This window comes from Platalea leucorodia, assembly GCF_965183815.1.
Source record: "Platalea leucorodia genome assembly, chromosome: 15".
Lineage (NCBI taxonomy): Eukaryota > Metazoa > Chordata > Aves > Pelecaniformes > Threskiornithidae > Platalea > Platalea leucorodia.
Window position 1 is genome coordinate 2,603,500 of NC_138837.1, and position 15,825 is coordinate 2,619,324.

Genomic DNA, 15,825 nt, shown 5'->3' on the forward strand with positions numbered 1-15,825 from the left:
TTTAACGGAACCCTTTTTAGCTCTAACAAGCAATCTGACCAGCCAACAAATTGGAAGGAGCACTCGCTCCACAATCCTCCTTTAAATCTCACATTTATATAACCTGATTGTACCAGATTAATGCACTTCTGATACAGAACGGTAGTTATACTTGGTCTGATTTTGCTTCTCTTATCCACAATCAATAATTTTATTACTATTACTGTAACAGGACTCCTAGGAAAAAAACAGTATGCAAAAGACTGGCAAAATTTGGCCAACTACATCAGTGTGAACCCCACAGTAATTTACTGAAGTTAGTGCAAACCCCTTATTCCACTTTTTTTCAAACAAAGGGTCTCTTCTCAGTCAACATAAAATCCAATACCATGAAAAACAACCATGTTTTTTCTACAAACATAAGCTCTGCTTGACTATAATCAGTGTATTTTTTCTAACACACCACTTTGAGCAATTCCTCAGATGTTGTCTATAGAGAAAAAATGGTTGGCCAAGGTTTTACTAAACCAGAATTCTCTAAGTTTTCATAGTTGCTCTGAGCGTACGCGCGCACGCCACGGCGGAACTGCAAGCAGCTGCCTGGCAATGGACGTGGGCCGCTGGGAGATGCCACGTCAACTCGACAAAGACCCCCCTTTCAGAGGCGAGCTCCTCCCCGGGACGCAGACCCCCGCTCCGTACGAGCAGCTCCGCAGGACCCCGCTGCAAGCCCGGCTGTCCTCTTTCTGCCAAGGCAAGGTATGAAACCCAGGCTCTGCTGGCACAAAATTACCAAGGCGATTCTGAACGGATGCCAGCGAGACATTCTGTGACTTTTCCAATGTTTAATGTTATTTCCTTCTTTTCCTTTGTTCTAAAACTCACGGTGTACAAATTTCTCACTATTGTAGGAGGTAATAGTTTTCCATTTTAAATGTCCATGCTGTATTTAAATGCATGCATTAATCAGACACAGGATAAAAAGCCTAGATATGTTTGTTTATATTCCCTTCCCTGTTCTACACACACACCACGACCGCCTAGTCAGCTGTCTGTGCATGTATGGGCACAGTTCATATATTCGTACGCATCTGCTGAACGTAGCAGGACAAACAGGACATGCAAGAAAAGGAAAAATAAAGAAACGAAGAGGCATGACACAGTACCAATTTAGATACACAGAAGCCAAGTAACAGAATCATTTATGTTCTACTATAGCTCAGTATTTCAACCTGGAGTGTTTTGACTGCATTTATTGCACTATTCATTTTTGCTATTGCATCTCCCGCAAAAATTCTACAAAGCTCCAGAACAGAACGCTGTCGTAATGGTTACTTCCACGAGCAAAGGAGCGGTGCGCGAACAATCAGCTTGGATACAAGATGGAGTCAAGAATCAAATATTTAAGAGGCAAATATTCCAATAGCAGATGCTTCTTTGAAACAGTTCTTGGATTTCAAGAAAGACAAGGAAGCACAGCAGAAAATGCACAACAGTGATCTAAAGGACGCAAGCCCTTTCATACACAGAAGTGACTGCATTGTGCATTTTAGCAGACGTGGATGGGAACGTTCAGGAAGATAAAATTATCCTCCGTAACCAAAACCTCGATACATGACTGAGAAGCCCAGCCGCTGCTTTTCTTTCACCTCTCCGAGAGCAACAGTACCTAAGGCCAAGATCTCCTGCAGAAGGATACTTGCGCACGTTATAGATCTGACGCTACTATGAAAGCTAGGGGACTAAAGGCTTGCTGTCAAAAGCTACCTAGCATCAGACAGTTTCCTCCAGACCAGGGCATGTCTATGTATCACAGATGAAGTATATTTATGAGTGATACCTGCCTAACGGAAGCCTTTCATTTTTAGTTTCTAAATACTCATATAAGCAAATCCTTGGGTTTTATTCAAGGCTGCCAAATGCTGCCTCTCCTCTAACCCACCCTTTAAGCTCTGCACTGAAAATGCGCTACAGCCACTCACTGAATCTCTTTAAAGAAAAGTTGCAGTAAATCTGGCTCTGCCGGGGAGGACACTGCCCAGCAAGCTGCCGGGCGCTGGGAGGGCAGGGAAATGGCAAAGCTTCATTTGGGAAAATGGCTTTGGCTGCAGGGCTGGCTGGAACAGTTAATGCCCGTGTCCTATGCTGCCGGTTCACAGAAACAAACCTCATCTAGGTAGAAAGAAAACATTGTCTGATTTGCCTGTTCTTTGAGTGAGGCAGCAGCACCGTAGGCAGATTCCCGGCCGCCCAGCTACGCTCGCCTGTCTCCCATATGGAACACAGTGCCCTACTTCGAGCGTTTGTGAAAACTGCAGCACGGGAATCAAATCAACTCTGTCTTCCCAGATAGTAACCCCTGAAATATTACTCTGCACTGACCAGCACAATCCTTTTACTTGCAGAAGCCAGAAGGAAAAAGCTTAGGAGGCTGTAACAGGTCAGGTAAGGAAAAATCCACATCGACAATTGTCATTCTCAGGCTTCAGAAATTCATGGCCCCTCCCATGAATGAGTAAGTATAACTAAAACAAAGTAAAAGTTGTCATTGCTTTTAAAAGTGAAGCATTTACTCAACGGATTCTAAAGTACCGTCTTGATATTTTAAAACGCCACTGCTACAAAATGGTTACATTAGCGTACAGCCAATTTGGCGTATTTTTCAGACATAGACTTTTCTTGGCACTTCAACACTTCTGTGTCATTCCCCAAAATGATTCACGTAAGGTTGAAAGATCTTCCTTTTGGAAGCAAAGCACTAGTTTGTTTCTGTGGTTGGTAATGGAGTCTGTCTTACCCAACCATGACCTTGATCTGCATGAGAATTTACACATACATTTACCTAGAATGTATGTCTGTCTCATGCACGCACCGACATAAATCTACATGTACATAAATACATACAAATCCACTAAAGAGCTACTTTACTTTCTAACTGAAGAATAAAACCAAGGTCTCTTTCCCCCTTTATTTTGCTTGCAATTTGCCCCAATACCGGCCATCCCTTGTCAAATGCTTCCTCTGATCCATCTGCACATTCCCTGCAACGCATCCCTCCTGGACTGAAAGATCCTGTCATGGCTCAGACAGAAAAAGCAGCTTCGGCCACATGCCGAGAATCCATCTCAGTGTAATGACGACAGGCAACGGCGATGCTGAAGATGTATGTGTGTGGAAGGGGGAGCGAGGGATTTGGGGAGATTATGGTTGTTATTGTTCATACAACGTGTAAGCCAGTACTATTCAATGTAGTCCAGTGTGTGAGCATCCCTCCCCTCCCTCCCTCACCTGCATCAGTCGGCTTTGGCTGCTGCGTCTATGTGCTATTTATATGCCGGTGCATCAACTTAGGATTTATTGGGGAAAAGAAAGCAGAGCAGTCAGGCTTCTCTGTACATGCTATTCAACCGAAAAAGGGAGGGCTTGCGCTGTACACTCGCCAACAAATTAAAATCACCCCTCTTGCAATTAAGCAAGTCTACTTCTATCACAGATGTGGCCCTTGCTCTGGACAAGATAAGCAAGGTATTAACAAGACCTGGAGCAATCAATATCCCCGTTCTGTCTCGCACACCCTCCTCCCCACCCTCGAGAAACGTCCCCTTACCTTTCATTGTCCACACTCCTGAAGCCAGGTAAAATGTGCCGGAAGCTGCTGTTCCTATCAAGCTTCGGTTGGCTCTTTGTCCTTTTGATGGAGCCTTTAAGCCGACGGCTGAGGAACCCCTGTGGGGTGAGACAAGAATACTAAATTACAACAAAAAAGGGAGAAAGAGAGCGCGAGCCCTGAACCTGCTCTCTTGCACCGAGCGCAGCCAGGCAAATTGTTCTCTCCAGCTCCCTTCATGTGCGGCTGCTGGCAGCGCTGCTCCTCGCCGTCAGCCCGGCTCCCCAGCTCGCAGCCAACATCTGCTCCCAGCGCTCGCCGAGGCCAGGGCGCTGCGTCGGCGCGAGACTCCCCGAAGCCTCCGTTACCCTGGCAACCATCAGCTCACATAAAAATACTGTCTGAAAGACAAGACTAGCACATTGCAACTCCTGACGGGCGGAGAGGCTGCGACGCGGGGCTCCGGCTGGCCCAGCCTGGCCGGGCTGGCAGCCCCACCTCGCAGGCGCAGGTACCAGACAGCCCCCGCTCGCCAGCGACCAGGAGACAGGCGAGAACTTAATTACCTGATCGAAACCCCCCAGATTTTCAGCCATGGCTGGCAGAATTGGACCCAGGTGTTTTAGCTACATGTAAAAATGTCCTATAAAGCGTGCGTAAACACAGCGTATGGACTCGGCAGCTCTATGCGCTACCTTTACAGAAGAAAGGGACCCTTGCACTGAACGCACGGTGCCTTCTTCTCCGCCGTGCCTCCTCCCTCACGGAACATAAGTCACGGCTCCTGTAGTGCTCCACAGCAAAGCCAGCACTAAACGTTTTAATAGCAAAGCTTCTAATGTGTTATTTGCTTATTGTTAGGAGTTAATGTTCTACATAATCTGAACATTACATTTAATCTCTTGGCTAAATAAGGCAATAAAAGTATACTACTACTGTGGTGTCCAGCATTTACAGCATCTGAGAACAGTCTTACTGGGTCAAGCATGTCAGCTGGAGAAAGCGGGGTGGCATTTTAAAGAGAAACCAGGATTTTGGGGTGAAGCCTAAAGAAATGTTCCTTTTCCACACCGTCACACCAAAGAAATAAATTAGCTAGATATAAACAACTTGGCAAATCCCTGCACAACCTGAGGTTCTGCACCCCCTCCCCAGGAAAGGGGGTAAGATATCCACTGGATCAAGCACAGATTTTGACATGCATAAGGGAAGAAATGTGAGAAGAATGGGTATCTTTCCACTGGGTACCATGCCAGCATCCCGGACGTACCCACGGAGCGCGCCTCCACTCCAGGCACGAGTCTCAGTAGTTTCTCCAGTCAACCGTAAGGAACGGATATAGGTCATGCAGCTCCCTTTTATAAATTAATACCCTTTACACGTCTTGCAGGAAGATAATCACAGCCTAACTTCTATCTAGCCTGTCATTTGTTCATGCTATTTAAACACTCCTTCCCCACCTCGGATATTCATGGGTCACATTATGTCTTTCTCAGGTTGCAAAATTTCCTGGGGCAGCCTGCGCGACTCTTGTTATGGAAGTGACTTTCCTGTTTGTAAGCGCATCAAGAATTTGAAACATCTGGATAACCAAAGGTGTTTCACGTTTATTAGGTGCCACTTTACTTACAAACGAGGTATGTAACATGCATTCATGTGAACTGAATATTTCTCCGGGAGCTATTTGCATGATTGAAATAGGAGGATGTATGTAACACAGGCCATCGCGTTATACGCTTTGCCGTCTTACACAAAGCCATCGCATGAGATAACAAAGGCCTTTTCAAAAATGTTTTGTCCATGAGAAATACTTTTAAAGAATTTTTTATAGTATAAACATGACTATGAAACAGCAAATTTGAGGATTTGCATTATCTAGAACATTTCTAAGATATTTCCCTCAGCACTCAGACCTTAGCCAGCCTCATACTCATGATATCAACATGATATCAGCCTCATACTCATGATATCAACATGATATCAGCCTCATACTCATGATATCAACATGGTATCAGCCTCATACTCATGATATCAACTTTTCATGCTCTTGTTCTTCTGGCTAGACCAGACCTCTGGCTGCCTGCTGTGGAGACTGGCCAGTATTTGCTGTGAAGGAAAAAATCAAAACTATGCAACTGGCCGATCATGCAGTATTTCCCTAAACGCCACTGGTGAGCAGGTTTTGCCCAGAAGCAAGAGACTGGACTTGCTTTATCACTGCCAGCCTAGCCACAAATATGTCATCATATTATCAAGCCACCTCTTCAAATCCAGTAATAGCTCTGAGCTCTGGACAGGGAATTGATAAGGAAAAAACCAAATATTTTCTGTGGCAAATAATCACAGCTTTCTTTCAAGACCTTATCTTTCCCATCTTGGCAACTGTTAGATGATTCGCACAGGATTTGGAAATTAGAATTTAGGGGTGCGGGAAGACATTACTTTCCTTCTGTCTCCTATTGTTTTTACATTCATTGCTACCAGAAGGAGATCACACTGTACCATTTTCAGTTTTCATTGCTAGCTTCCTTGGGAGAATGATATGTCAGAGATTTTAATGCTGATAAATTATGCTGCTATAGCAGTACTTAGCACCTCCATAGTGCGTGCCAGAGATCCGAAAGTCTAATGTGTGAATTACTACCTTCTGTAATTTTTAGATGGGGTAAGAAAAAAAGAGAGAGGAGCTGGTTTCCACAAATACAAGAGAGAGAGAATCCAACCTGGGGTGTGACCGCCGTGCTTTCCTGGTGAGATCATAAGAACATCATCCATTTCTTCTTCATTTATGACTTTAAACAACATTTGATTCCGATCTCCAGACAAATGAGGCCAATCCTACCCTATGAACATTGCCTGCTCCGCTAGCCTTGCTGCATTCTCGTGAGTTCTAGTAATTAAAGTATTGCCCTTTATATTACATGTTCCTTATACGCTTTTAAGTTTATTTTGAGAGCTGTCTAGGGCAGAATTGTGTCTTCCAGAATTGTGTGGGCAGCACTTACCACCAGTAAAAATATCTTAGAAAAGATTAAACTACTAAATAGCAAGGTTTCATTCAGAGGAAGTTAATAGACTGTATGAAATGACAACAAATAGAACTCTGCGGAGCCCAAGAATCCCTTCAGAATTTGCCACAGCAGAAAACCACGAGGTGGCACGACCTGGGGTGCGGAGGGTCCTCCCTCGAGCCCGAAGGCAGCCCGTGCAGAGCCCCCCGCCCGCACAGGGCCGCGTTGCCGCACAGCGTCACGTTCTGCCGCCGCGCCGCACTGCGAGGTGTAGATGTGTGAGCTCAGTCAGAACTAGTGCAAAATTTGCACAAATGAGAATAACGCTTCTGCTTCATTTAGTGCAGATTTGTCTTTGTTTAGTCCAAATGACTTTTCAAGTTCTACTGGAAGACAATGAAGCAAAACTTAGGCTAATGTAACTTCCTTTTAGGCAGTGGACATAAAGCAAATCATGAAATATGCTTTAAAATGTCAGCAGCGCTACTAACTATATAAATTCATCCCTTGCACAGCCTAACTTCTTCTGAGCAAGAGGAGGTATTTTAGGGTCTTTAGAGCAGAGACAACTATTCTGGCCAAGAATACAGCACCATGCAAACCCGCACAGTTGTATGGAAATTTGCCCTCCATCGAAGCCCCCAGAGGAGCGTGGCACAGAACTCAACTAGCCTGGCAAGAAGACGACAGAGAGAGCTCGCGCCGTGCAGTGATTTAACTTCTTTAAGTGCAAGGGCCTTGCTTTTCTTGGTTTGTTTCTGCAGTTTTGACTCTGGCATCCTCAAGTCTGGAATACAATTGCTCTAATCAGAAGAGCTGACTGAAGTTATAATAAGACACAAAGAACGAAGGCAGAAAAAACCAAAACAAGTCCTTTTGAGGAATGGCTTAATCACAACCACGGCTACTTAAGCTATAACAGGACGGGCACAATTCAAAACAGGACAATTAAGTCCACTGTGATTTGGGCTGTTTTTTCCTACATATTTGGACAGACCCAAAATCTGATGCCATCATCTTGCTGCAGATGGAGGAAGGTGGGACTCTCATTTTTATTTTGTCTGCTTATCAGTTTTGGCATTTCCCATTACTCTAGAACCTGGAAATAATCTTGTCTTATATTATAATAGTTGAATATTTTTAATATTATAATACTTTTAAAGCATATGTGCAAAGCCATCAGAACCGTATGCCTTTGAGATGCAGGAACCACGTACTTCCACACACCCTCAGCCAACGATAAGAAAACTGGAAAGAAGGGAGAACAAGGGAGGGGTGCAAAACCGAGCAGACTATTAAAGACAGCAAAATCTTGAGCTCCTGTTTTATTAAACACAAATGATGGAAGTCTGGAACTGACTCCCACACCATTAATGTTCATTTGCAGTGAACCCACATGATAAAGTTTTAAAGGTAAAAAGTCAGCACCATGGAAACACAATATATATGAAATAAAAAAAAAAAAATCAATAAATCAAGCTGGATGCATCAAGAGCAGCTTTCTTTGGAAGAGTCCTGGCAGCTCTCAGCATTTTCTAAGCACAACGAGCAAGGAAAACAGGGCGAGGGGCTGGCCGAACACACCGGGGGCAAAGTGAAGAGCGTGGTCTAACGGGAACACTGCGGAAAGAGGCAGAAGTCCTGGTTTATGCTCCTACCCAAAGGCCACACAGAATAAACACTATAAAGACATATCACAGCAACTCGTGAACAGATGGGGTTATTTTTATAGTTCTTCTGTATCTTTTTGTTTCAGTTTGAGCAATCTCAACTACAAAGGACTTGAGAGGATGTCGGAGATTTTTTCACTACTCATAATAATGAAACGGCCATAAATAAGTACTTGCCGCGAGTATAAATGTGTAATGCAGTATTTCATATCAGGTGTCCATTTCTTCTAGTATATCAGGGATAAGCTTATAGGTATAAAATTGGGAGTAAATCTTTTCTACCAGACCTGCCCTTATTCTGGGCTTTAGAATCTTAGTTTATTTTTTTATATTAAACTTTTTTAATTCTGGAATCAGCTTTTTTTCCCCGCTCTTGCACAGCATCTATGCTGCTCTTCCACAGTATGTGGAAATACTTTTTCACGGTGGCTCCACTGAATGGATAATTAATATTTGTATTTGTGAACCAAGTGGAGCCTTGCCAATGCTAAGCATCCTATTATAGCCATAAATGTACAAAAAAAAAGTGACTTTACCTCTTTCTACAATTACCAATGTTAGCCTTAGCTTTCAAAATAAAACAGAAACCTTTTTTTGGGCAGCATTTGATACTGTGTGTTACCAGGTAATGACACCTAAGTGCGCCTCTCTGCTCTTCTCTTTGCAGAACACGACTGCATTAAAGCACAGTAAGAAGGGCACAGACCAAAAAATCCCACTGAGTGTGAGAACAGGCATCAGATGTGTCTCTCGGAAGCCCAAGAACAGAAGTAATCCACCAAGTGGCCTCCTGGCATTGATACAAGAAAGGAAGGGAATTTCATGTATAGCACTGACCTTTATGGATCAAATATTTTTTATTTGTTCAGTGCATAGAGGCGTGTGCCTGTAAGTATATGTATTCTTTCAAACACTTCATAGATAATTTATTACTGTCAGCTCTTTTGATTTGAACTTGTAAGTTATAAGTTGTTTTCCTATCAGCCAGTTCTCCTCCTGTCAGATGTGATAAAGGGCTCCAGTCACAAGGTGACCGAGCAGACAGCCCCTACGGAGCCCCCTTCCCCAAAGGGTGCATTTCTAGCGTATGCAGCGCTTCCATAGGATCCGTTTTGAACCTGGGCATACGGTAGGCAGGAGACCGTCAGCCAGAGTGTCATTTGAAGTTGAAGACATCCCCAAACTGCTCAGAATCCTAGCCAAGTTAACCGTGAGAAGTTATATTCTTGCAAATTTATCAACCAACAAACCCAAATTCTGTTTACCTGACAAAAACCAGCTTGCTCCCATCAGTAAGGCTTGCCTAATACGCAAGCCCAGGGAAAGGGCAAAGGAGAGCAACAGCCTAAAAAGTCCGCAGAGCACAAGAGATGTGAACTTAAAAGGAAAACCAAAACAGTTTATCATCTCTGGACCTAGAAATGCACACATAGATTAAGATGTATTACTCCTTCTGTTCAGAGGAGGCTGAACGCATGACTTTGTTCAAGTGAGTGAAAAGTCTCTCAGTTTCTCTTTCTCAATTTTATTTCACAAATCTGAGGACCCTTCCCAGTCATCCTGTGAGCCCCTAAAGAAACACGCAGATGAGGTGAAGTAAGGAACGCTTACGTCTGAGAGTAAGAGCAAGTGACATCCACCCACGAACCACCAACTTGCTCTGACTGATGTTACCTTAAAACATTTTTCTGTAGGGATAAGGAAAGCCCCTCTGAGACACAAGTGTCTTGGAATTAGGATAAAACCCAAAAGAATGAAAAAATAGCTGCAAAAACATCACGTGTCCAGTGACAGATGGCAACAAAAACTCAAATCCTACCGCTCCGCACGCTGTGGTGAGACTTGGGCTCTGGCATCCAGAGTTAGAGAATAAACACGGAGATACAGTACTTAAGCGCACGAGAGGGTATGTCTGTGAGCCTGGCCATAAAGCAGTCCCGGAATGTGAGAAACAGCTCATGTTGATAAGTGCTGCTTAGCAACACTGCCCTTCTACGGCAAAGGATTAATCAAATTTGCAGTGTCATTGGAAACACTCAGTTCAGTCCATTTGAAAAATCAGATGAAGATGCACTGAAGTCCCACAGGTCACCAAAGGGACAGTGTGGGTCTGTCTAGGTCATGAAAACTGGAATTACGTCAAATGAGAGGCACTGAGGGTTAATTATGAATATGGCAAATCTAATACATGCAAGTATCAGCAAATCACAGACAGAAGAAGCAATAGCTTCAGCACATACCACCTCACCCTTTTTCCACCTCTGGCCAATAAAGGATTGCTAGGATTGCTGCTTATGCTCTATTTTTGTAAAGATTTTACCTATCTTGTTGAAAATGTCTTGGTCACAGGGTCTTCTCCCACTGCCCCGGAGAAAGAATTACACAGCCTGGCAGCTCTCAGTGCCGCGTATCTCTCAGGACATTTTTCCTGATATTCAGCTAAATGTTTCCTTGCAGAATTCCACTCTGTTCCTTTTCTGCTCTTTTCTACCAGGGAGAGACTCCTCTCCCAGCCTCTGAAATAGCCACCCTCCGCCAGCACACACCCTTAGTCCCTGACCAAGAGAACTACCAAAAAACCTCAGGCAAGCCAAGGCCTTATGGCGAAGTAACAGAAAACTCGGGAAGTCTCTGTCTGCACTCTCCAAGTAGCGCTGATGACTTGCGGGCAACACGCACGTGGAGCAGGCGGGACGTTTCTAGAGTCCCAATGAAGGAACGCAACTGCCAGGAAGAATCTAGAAAACAACTGCAATTCAATAGCCATTGTTATTCAGGGATTGCCTTGTTCTTCAATTTGGATTCTTTTGTTCTTCTATTAAAATGAAACCACGCTACTCTGGATTATTTGTTCGCAGTTCCGTAATTATCATACTGTCAACATTTCATATCCGAACAAGACAGATAAATATTCCTTAGGAAGGTAGGAGAAGGGTAATTGAGCAATCAGGGATGAATGATGCAGAAACAGAGATACAGGTAGAATGCAAGTAACCTTGAAGAACAAAATCAGTTATTTACCCAAAGAGAGGAGCGACTAGAAAAAAACTGCCTAGATGAAGCCAAGCAAGGATGCCACCTGGGAAAGAATTTCGGGCGGGTGAAACAGTTTTCTTATTTAACTGGCACAATGGAGTCAACCATCCCAGAGGACAGACTGTTCATGTACAAAACTTCTTTGTCCTTGGTGAGAACAATCCTGACAGAAGCAGAGCACCTCCTCTGCAGTGCTGGGCAGCGCCAGCTTCACAAAGGCGAACAGAAGTTAGACCAGGTAACACCTTGCAGGAGCTGTTTTCCAGCTCCTGGAACCAGGCTTGCTGTGGCCATCCCAGGACTCTGTTTCTCCTTGGAATGCAGGTAAAGAGACTCCAAGCTTTGCTCTCCTCTGCTCGCTCTCTCCTTAGAGAACTGTGCTCAAATTAGGTTCTTGAGCATCTTTAGTCCCCTAAAACAAAGCTGTCACTGCTGAACAGAAGTCGAAACCAAGTACTGGCAACCTCCATGGCAGGTTGTAATTGCAGCAGAGGAAAAACTATGTCCCGACAACCTCAGGACTAAGCAAAGTGCCTTCTGATAGTCCCTGAAGATCCCAGCAGCGTCTAAATGAAAAAAAGGATTCACACTGTACATGAGGTCTGCTTTCCAATGTAATTATGGCAGACATTTAGAAAGCAAACAAAATGCATCGCATTATCCATATTCTGGGACTTGTTACTGCAAAGAGTAAAATCGAGTAACATAAAAAGACAGATGTTTCTTCAAGTAAGGTTTTAAGGAACAAATTAATCCAGCCATAGTAAGGATCATCAAGGAAAACTTGAGGGAACATCCCGACATCTATGGCCTCTAGGAGAGAGTCATTCTTACTACTATTTATGAAAAGAAGAAAGGCATTTAACCTTAATGGTTCAAGTAAGCTGGCCTTATTTGGGGCTTTGGAGATTGAGTTTTGTGCAGCCAGGAAGGAGAGGGGAATACCAAAAACATTTACCAATGTGCCAGGGGTTGTTAGAACTCCATTTCCCTTCATCACGTAATGCGGGGAAGCCCAGCATCCTTTTGGTAGGGATGAACTGTCCCTCCTGGAGGTATCACTATGACAACACGCTCACTCCCCACTTTAGGCTTAGAGAGTCATTTTTTTTCCTGAAAACTCAAAGCTTAGGTGTTTATTACAATTTGTTTTACTGCAGGTAATTGCCTGCATGTTAAACCAACGGAATCTTGACCCTGGAGAGCCAGCCGGGATGGCCGACTGTCACGTATATACCATGCTCTATTCACATAACTTCCAAGGCAGTATTTTAGTGGCTTCTTTCTGGTGTGCGCTCTTGTTCATGCAGTTCAGATCATGGGCCTCTGAAAGCAAGCCTGCAGGCGGTATGCATCTGTAAAACCTTACACGTGAGCCCGTATGAGCTGTGCAAGCACCTTGTTTGCATTTAAAAAATGCCCTTTCTTACTTGTGGAATGGCAGATATGTCTGCAATTATTTTGGACGCAGCTTCTTAAAAAGCATAGCTACCACAGACCTGGCATCCAACCTATTGCTGGGGGAAACGCCCAGTGTTTCAGCGGATACCCAATGCAAGATAGAAGGCCACAGGTAGAAAAGTAATTTCTAGACTCCTAAGAATTCCCACAACAATTTTCTACGCATTTTTTTTTAAAGAACCATCCTCACTGGATTAGACTCGTGAGAGTTTAAGTGACTTCAAACAAAAACTCCAAATCCAGGAGATACACAGCTAAACCATTACTCAACACTTTGAAAACATATCCAAAACATATTCAAAGACTTCAATTGTTTATGATATAGTTTTACGTATTTGACTTTCACGAAATGTAATAAGTTTCCCATCTACAGTCTCCCATGCACTGTACACGCAGGAGATTTATTTTACAATGGAGAGCAACAGATTCCAATCAGGCAAATATTTTTGAAACCTCAGATATGGAGAGAATGAGTGCCTTTTAGATTAAAAGGGATAATCCCCAGCTGACAGAAAATTATTCACACTTCTATAAATTTAAACTTCCACAATACTTTTTGTAGCATAGTAATGACTTAAACACTCGATATCAGCTGTGAATCATCACATCCACTGTGCTTTTAAAATGTAGCTGTGATTTAAATGAAGATAAAGGTATATAGCAATGTATATTTGGAAGCTTGGTGATCCCATTCAGGCATGAAAAACAACTAAACTCTGCAAAGATTGATGATTTCTATCACTCAGACTTTTTATAGACGGCATCCAAGGGAAAACACCTGCAGGTTCTAAGACTTCAAGCTTGCACACAAGGCACTGGCATACAGCGATATGAAGGGTCCTGCTTGCTGCGGTAAGTAATTCAGTGGAAGGCACGTGGCCGTAGACCTCCTGATCCACAGCCCTTTGGTGCCTCTGCCAGGGTCTGCGAAGCCCAGGAGCTTCCAGGAGCTGCACTTTGGAAGGGTGACTGTGGGGCAGAACTTCAGCTCCAGTGGGTAAATGACCATTGGGCTCAGTGTATCTATACCAGGTACATAACCTGCCTCTGAATAGTCGGGATAAACCAATCTATCCTTCAATTTCAGGAAAAGAAGGTATCTTTTCATATAAAGCAGATTAACCTAATTCTTTTACAATATCAGAAATGAGAATATGCCTTTTCAAAGACAGTCATAGGAAGCTCCATACTTTAACAAGCTTACTGTCCGAGAAGGGGAGAAACGAGGGAGCACAGGTAGAGGTGGGATAGCAGGTAGAAAACACTGTCAAAATAGATTCTTTTGGCAGGTCACAGAGGAAACGAGTTTGAAGGTAGAGGTGTCTAAGTGATTTGCTACACTGACTGTACAGCAGATAAGCCGCAAAGCCAGGATTACTTCTCAAGAATGCTTCACTCCTATGCCAGCAGCCTAACCATTCAAATACATTGCCTCATGTTAAAACTCAAAGCTCTCCAAGATGAGCAATAAACACACAGGGGAGAGGAGAAAACCATCTCATAAATCTGTTTACATTAATGTTCTCTTTTGAAGTCCACTTTTGCTGCATGATACAGAGTAAACTGTTTCATGAGTGTGTTTTATACGTGCTTCCCCTGCTTTGATTTATGGCCTTGGAGCAGCACGCGGATGTCGTGTTGTATCTAGTCATCAGGCATCTTCCTACTCACTTCCATCTGAAATCTTCAGAGCAGAGCAAATACTGGAAGCGATAACCCCATTTTCCACAATATTGATGACCAACGCTAAGTCTACAGAAAGGTATCAACATCAAGTCGCTGCATTTTCATTGACAAATCTCGTGTGCTTTTAATAACACATTTTCTACAAAAGCAGCTGCTAGGTCAATAAATTTTAAAAAGCAGTTGGTAGATGATATGTTTAGAATAAAAAATTATTATTATCCTTTGAATGTAGGGATTCATTGTGTAATTTTGCAGTAAAAGTTACTCATTCAAATCTGAAACTCATGTTTCAGGCAGATGCTCTTGGCTCCAAAGACGTTCACCACATTTCTGAAGCTTAAATTGGAACATTTGTATTCAGCAATAATTACAGCTGCAATCAAACAAAAATGTTAACTTTTGTAAAGGTACGGTGAATACCTACAATAATTCAGATAATACAGCAGTCTTGCATTTTTCCCTATCTACCTTTCTAGACAACTTAATTTCCAGACATTGTGAAAACACTTAAGTGAAGCTCATTTGTCCTAAACTCAAAATTTATGAAAATGATTATTTCAATTTGATTTGCCTTCTGCTTACAGCTTTGGAAAAAAGGAGCAAAATTACAATGAAGGGATAAATATAACACACACATGACACAGGAGTATACCAGCCTTGCTTTCAGGAGTTTTTCTGTCCTTCATGACACACAGATCAGACATTTTTTCGATCAAGAAAGCTTAGGACTGTAACAGACAATAATCCATAGGACAGGGTAGAAGGAATCTTTCTACTTGAAATTATACCACAAAAAAAATCAAGAACTTTAGGTGGTTTTGTAGATCTGTAAAATAGTTCTCAAAATCTCAAAGTCCCCTCCTAATTAAAATAGAAACTGGAGGCTAGAAATGCGCACGCTTCCATCTAGAGACTGGAAGGGAGGTCTCTGCCTGCCCCTGCCGTGCAAAATAAAACTGGGAAGGACCCGACAGTTTTTCCTTTTCAGATGAAATCACAAATATCCAACCATCAATTTCAATTGAAATGAAAAACAATGCAAGACTCCTCCCTGCTGTTTTTCTCCACCTTTACTCCTTTTCTTTTCCTCCTAAGCTTGTACCTTGTGTCTGATCTTTGGGTGCAGGCGGTGAAGAACGTGATGTGAGGCAGCAATAAACTACACAGCTGACAGTGACGTTTCCTTTCAATTGAAAGTTTGCCAAAGATATAAAGCAAAAAGAATATCCTTCAAGAACTGGAGGCAAACATTAAGTTCATTGCTGTTTTATCCCCCTGCAAAATAATAAGACAGACATTGTAAGTGGCAGATCCTATTTTGGGGTCTTAGCTGTGATTATTTCTTGCCTAATTATTAGCAGTGGATTTACTATCT

General features: G+C 43.0%; 1 protein-coding gene across 1 annotated transcript in view; it reads right to left on the bottom strand.

Annotated features, from left to right (window-relative positions):
- Nucleotides 1-15,825, bottom strand: part of DAB2IP (DAB2 interacting protein) — a gene marked incomplete at its 5' end in the record, with an annotated part of 206,941 nt that overhangs the window by 112,675 nt on the left and 78,441 nt on the right. The window contains one exon of the mRNA XM_082327221.1: nucleotides 3,587-3,705. Within this exon, the coding sequence (XP_082183347.1) occupies nucleotides 3,587-3,705 (119 nt within the window). The remainder of the gene's footprint in view (nucleotides 1-3,586; nucleotides 3,706-15,825) is intronic.